Below are 6,014 nucleotides of genomic sequence, written 5' to 3' on the forward strand. Positions count from 1 at the left end.
ATGTTTTTTTTCAGTTTTAAATCAGAGTTCCTGAATAACTGACACAATATGAGATTTAAAACACGTAATTTTAATAACCCCCACAGGGGAAAATATAGCTTATACAAACCAAAATGGTTAGGACGAAGAGATAGGTACTTGAAAGAAGAACAAGGAGGTTGTGATGGGTTGACCCAGTCAGCAGCTAAGCACCTACACAGCTGCTTGCTCCTCCCTTTCCCAGCAGGATGGAGGAGAATAGGAAGAGCAAAATCAATAGAGCTTTTGGGTTGAGACAGAGGTTTAATAAGTGAAGGAAAGAGGTGGGAAAAAACGAAGTGATGCAATGGCAGTAATTCACGACCTCCCACAAGCAGACCGATGCCCAGCCAGTCTCTGAGCAACAGCCACCTTGGTGGACAAAAAACCCCACCTTCTTCTGCTACCCCAGTTTTATTGCTGAGCATGATGTTATATGGTATGGTATATCCCTTTGGCCAGTTCAGATCAGCTGTCCCTGCTGTATTCTCTCCCAGTTACTCACTAGGGGGTGGGGGGTATAGTTAGAAAAGCAGAAAGCTGTGACACTGTGCAAGCACTGTTCAGCAATAGCCAAACCACTGGTGTATTATCAGCAACTTTAGCCATAAATCCCAAACACACCACCACAAGGGCTGCTATGAAGAGAGTTACCTCAATCCTAGCCAGACTCAGTACAGAAGTATTAATCTGTGTGTGCATGTTCATATCTGTTTCTCCCAACTCCACTCAAAGCTGAAGGCACTCCTGTCACTTATTTAGCTTGGTCAAAGTTTGATTTCTCCTACACTGCTGGAATCAGGTGATGACAGGACTTCAACAATTAGTTATTCAAAAAGCAGATCTTTATATTTTAGCTTCTGAGGTTTTTCTAGCGTTATCAATGTGCTCCTCTTTGAGTTTTTGGGGGAAGAAAGTCAATTACAAACAATTTCTACTAAATTAATTTCAGCTAATATTTTAACTGTACATGAAACAACAAAACATTCTTAGCATTGAAATGCTACTAGAAAAGTTACTTGAAGCAGTATTCAAGTAACATGCCTTTCTAGGTAACAAGTGTATAAAGAAGCATTGAAGATTGTGCTGAAATACAGTACCAGTGACTGTGCTTTTCTAAATTTAATCAAGTGTTGTGTATGACAGGTTCTCAATGCTGGGACTTTAGCGTACAGCTGATCTGATCTAACAATCCTGCTCCCTTTCCTTCTCAGCACAATGCTTTTCACACAGCACTCCCACCTACAGGATATTCCTTATCCTGGCTCTAACGCTCAATGGAACCCTTCTCTGATCTGTGGGGTTTTTTTTCCTGCCATTAAAATGGCAGAGAATGGCAGTTTTTTCCCTTCATTTTAGTGAGATGAACTGGCTTACAGAAAGTCCAGTGAACTCCAGAGCTGGTGCGGAATTGAGTGGCAGGGATAAGGGCAAGGGAAATGGCAGCAGTAGCAGGATCGCCCTCTTCTGTTAGCAGTGAACGATGAGAATGCTCAGTGCTTCTCTTGAAATTTGTGGTGGTAGCCACAAAAAGTTTTGGTAACAGGTAGAGACAGGTATAAAACCTGTAATACAGGTTACTGCCTCTATAAAACCAAAAGCGTTCACAGGGCTGTTTCCTTCTTTAAACCTAAAGGAATGTTATCAAACTTTCTAAACTTATTTTCAACTGAAAACAGGAGCAAGATTAGCTCAGGGCACAGCTTCATAGGAATGTAATGAGTTATCAGACGCACGCTCCAGTATAGCATTTGTAAAGCTATAAAGTTGGGTCTTCCACTTTAGAAACATTTACCTGTTTTTATCATTGTACAGCATGCTATACTCTAATATGCCAGGAATAGGTCTGTAAAGGGAAAAAAAAGAAAGAAGTAGTATGCTTAATTGAAGAAAACTGGCATTAAGTACAGCCAGAAGGAATCTGGCTAATGAATTAAATAGATTCAAATTTATGGAAGTTGCCTGTGCTTTAGAAAGGTGACCATTGAGGTTTCAGTGCCAAAGGTTCCAGATGAGAAGCGGCCATTAAGAATTTGCTCAGCTACTTCCCTTTTTTACTGTCCAAAAGCAGTGGTGTTTTTTGTTTGTTGTGTTTTAAACTGTTTTGACAAAGCTAATCATCTCCTTGAAAAGATGATCGAGGCCACAAGTGAGAGGAAAAAAACCCAGGCAGATTACAAATAAAGCACTGGTAGAATCAAGTGTGATGGTATAACATTCCTTGGTCGGTTTTGTCAATAATGACATAAGGCTCCTGGATTTCATTTGCTTTTGAATTATAGTTCTCCAGCTTTACCTCACCAGATTCAGGAGAGTCATGCTCAGGCTGCAAAAGGTTCCTTCTGCCCTGTGCACTGCTCCTTCTTATGCGTGAAGACCGAACATCGATACTTTGTGGTGGAATGTAGGTGAGGTTAGGGGGCTCTCTAATGTGTCTGAAGCACTCAGAAGGTGTATGTGCATTAGGAGTATCCATTAATAGTCTCTTGCTATCAGAACCAGTAGTGGAATCCTCCATGTTCCCAGTAGTACAGCACAGAGCTGAAGATGGCTCAACAGGTGCAGCTGCTCTGTCCTGCCTCTGAGCATTAGTCAGATAGGTATGTTTTATTTTGGAGTAATTAAATTCTCTTACATGCCTGTCACTTGTACTTGCATATGATACTGACTCAGGTTGGCCAGTTTCCTCTACTGGATACATAAGATCTTCCTGAGTGTCCTTGATTTGTAGTTTTGTGAAGGTTAAAGACAGCTCAGAAACTTCCTCTTCCCTAGGGACGCTGCAGTGTTGGACAGATGCAATGTCCTTGTATGGCAGAGACTTCAGCTCATTGGGTTCATCTGCAGGGTCTGGGTCTATGCAATTTATGGCATCGTTAATTTCTGCCTCAATTGATTCTTCGGAGACTTCTTGAGCTTTGTACTCCAAAGTGTTTTTGCTGTCACAAGAGCTGTCAGCAAATATTGCAAAGGCTGGTGGACCGCTTGCTCCTGGTGAGAGTGGCGCAGGCCTGATCTCGTTTGCAGTTGACTCTGCAGTGACTGCCAAAACACATTCTTCACTTAGACTGGCTCTTGGCGTTTTTTCAAAAGCTTTTGGAGAAAGCTTCTCACTGAAAATAGGTGTCTGTCTTATGACAATGTCACTATATTTGATCAAGAAGTCCTCACTGTCTGAGCATTTGCTCGGAAAATGTGCAGTGTTAATGACTTGCCTTTGGTGTTCCTGAAGCCTGTTAGTGGATTGAGCAACTGCTAACTGAGGCATGTCATCTTTGATCTTCAGATTCCCAGCAGCTTCAAAGGATGTATTGCTATTAGTGGAAGACTTCTGTTGAGTAGCAAGGCACAAAGATGTCTCAGTGTTTTCTTTATTTTCTAGATTTTCAGCATCTTCTCTCTGGGGTGTCTGATCCTCTCTGTCCTTATCTCCATGATGCCTGTGCATTTGTGTTCTCTTCTGTAGGGTCTTCTCCAAATTGCCATGCTTTTCTTCATTTGTCATTTCGAGGATGGTTTCACACTCAATTCTTGCCAGGAATATTTCAAATGCAGTCTGCTTTGTTTCCTCATTGTCTCTCTTTCTGACAAGTGAGAACTCTGTTGCTGTTGTTGCAATGTAACCTATTTTCTCCAGTACTGTTTTTACAATGTCATCTGGGAGCACAGATTGAATATAGTAGACAAAATTACCGGTGAATGTCTGAAACAGAATGCAACATTGAAAAACAGATGAACACTGGGGGGGTGGGGTGGAGAGAAGTGTGAAAGACTTCTTAAAAATCAAAAGTACTTCAAAAATTACTTAAATCTTTTAAGAAACTATGTTCCTAAAAGTCTGAATTTTGAATCGAAGTCAGGCTTTTTTAACAGCATTGCTTTGTCAGCCTCTCAAGAATTATAGCTTTGCTATAGCACATTAATTTCAGTGAAGTTATGCCAGTTTAAACCTGCTGAGATACTGGCACAGAGCATCAATATTCAAAAAGGAAGAGAGTAAGAAAGTAATTTTAGTCAAACTAGAGAAACTCAGAAATAAGTCTTATGTGCTCTACAGAAGAATGGAAGATTGTTAAACAAACAAAGATTCAGAGAATAAATCACTGAGGTGTAATCTTTTCCTAAAGAAACACACACGACGTGTTCACTGTTAATCATATTTCTTAATTGGTGACAAGACTGTAACATTTTCTTTTTCCATGGTTCAGACTCCTGCTGTAATTTTACTACCCCCGAATTAAGTTGCCATTTCTTTGAAAGCACCTTTTTGAAAGGAGACTATTCTAGCAGAAATATTGCCAAAACACGCTCTCTTTGTGCAAGCTGCCTGCAAAACATGACTTGAATAAAATGCTGCTGCTGTGTAACAACTTAAGTTGTTCAGCATTTCCTTGGTTTTGGAAGTACTCCAGGTATGAGGCCTCGTTTGTAAACTGGAAGTGGCTTTTGGTTTTGCCTGAAATGCTATGATAGGAGAGACTACATTGACCTAAGCTTGACCAGCTCCAGGCAAGTCAGAACAGAGTGGAGGTAGGAATACAAAGTCAAGACTTCCAGAATCAGGGTACCTTATTTTCAGGCTCCCCAGCTTAAGACTGACTTACCGACTTCCTAAGGCTGAGACCTAAGCATTGGTCTCACAAGCATAAGCTTGGGGGAGAACAAAACTAACTCCCAAAAAGGCCATATATAACATAGTGTAATGCAGGACTGAGCCTCAGTTTATTCTCAGATAAATTTGTCAACAGTGCCTTTCACTCCCCAGCTTCTGCTCCTTCTAGGGGGGAAGTAGGCACTGTGTCGGGAGGTGTGACATCAGAGTGGGTGAGAGGCAGGAAATGTGAAGTAGTATTCTGCATACGACCAGTAACTTTTTAAGAAACCTGTATGTACATAAGCTACTGGTTGTTCTCCAACTTGTGCCTTGCAGTAGAATTATTTCAGGCCTTCAGCAGGCTGGCCTGCACTTTGGATTACCCACAGTGGTCTTCAAAGTTTGATTTTAATGAAGCCTAGGATTCTTGTGTTATGAAAAACTGAGCCCACTAACTGTAAACCTGACTATCTTATGGTTTGCCCTGGTTTAGGGTGACGAATGAGGAGATAGGAATCTACAGCTGTTTCAGAATGTGCATATGGGACCTAAGGGCAGGAAGGAGGAAAGAAATGGCTTTTCCTCACCAGCACCTGTTGCTGCAGGGAATTAAGTTTGCATCTTAGGTGTTCAGGGATTTTATTTAAATACAAGTAAATTTTGCCTGTGTTAGAAAAGATTGCTGTCTCTCCTAACAATGAGATGTGTTCAGTGTGCTAGTGAAGCAGGGAAACCTTGACCACCTTACTGCAAAAGGCAACAGCATTTCCACTTTCGAAGAGCATTTTCCTGCCCACTTTGCCAGCTGCAGTCACCAGAGCTACGATAGGTGGTAAAATCACTGGACCAGAGAGACGCTGGCCCACCTGGCCTTTGGGATCAAACTTAGCAACAGCGATCACTAATGCTAAAAAGCATCCCCTCCTTATAGGTAAATTAAGGTTAAAAAATCAGAGTAACGAGAGTCTAAGCCTTTTATTGTACGTTTTCACTTCTCTGCTGTCTCACTCTAAGCGAAGGTCTCCGCTTCCAAACCCCTGAACTGCTCAGCGCTCCTGGGAAGGCCCCGCCTCACCGAGAGTAAGGCCTGCAAAGGCCAAGGAACACCTCGCAGCACCCTCGCACCGCTCAGGGCACCCCTAGCCCGTTCAAAAGGAGCTCCTAAACGCTGCTCCTAACTCCCTGGGGCGCGGGCACCGCTGCCGTGCCTCCTGCGCCACAGGCCCGGGGAAGAGGCTTCGAAAGCCCGCGGCCGGACAAGGCCTCCTCGGGGCGGGCTGCGCCCCCCGCCCGAACTCCCCGGCGCTTCCCTACCTTCAGCGACCTGATCTCCTTCCGCCAGGGGGAGAGGAGCAGGTTGACGCAGAGCAGCTCCAGCACCTCCAGCGCTTTGAGCAGGTCA

At 43.0% G+C, this 6,014-nt stretch overlaps 1 protein-coding gene across 1 annotated transcript; it reads right to left on the reverse strand.

Annotated features, from left to right (window-relative positions):
* Positions 1-2,215: 2,215 nt before the first annotated feature.
* On the reverse strand, positions 2,216-6,007 carry BEAN1 (brain expressed, associated with NEDD4, 1; the record flags this gene model as incomplete). Its single annotated transcript, XM_009695650.1, has 2 exons — positions 2,216-3,721; positions 5,927-6,007. Coding segments are annotated over 2 exons (1,587 nt in total), but the record flags the coding sequence as incomplete, so codon positions are not given.
* Positions 6,008-6,014: the final 7 nt, after the last annotated feature.

Source organism: Cariama cristata, unplaced genomic scaffold, assembly GCF_000690535.1.
Source record: "Cariama cristata isolate BGI_N322 unplaced genomic scaffold, ASM69053v1 scaffold14362, whole genome shotgun sequence".
NCBI classification, from domain to species: domain Eukaryota; kingdom Metazoa; phylum Chordata; class Aves; order Cariamiformes; family Cariamidae; genus Cariama; species Cariama cristata.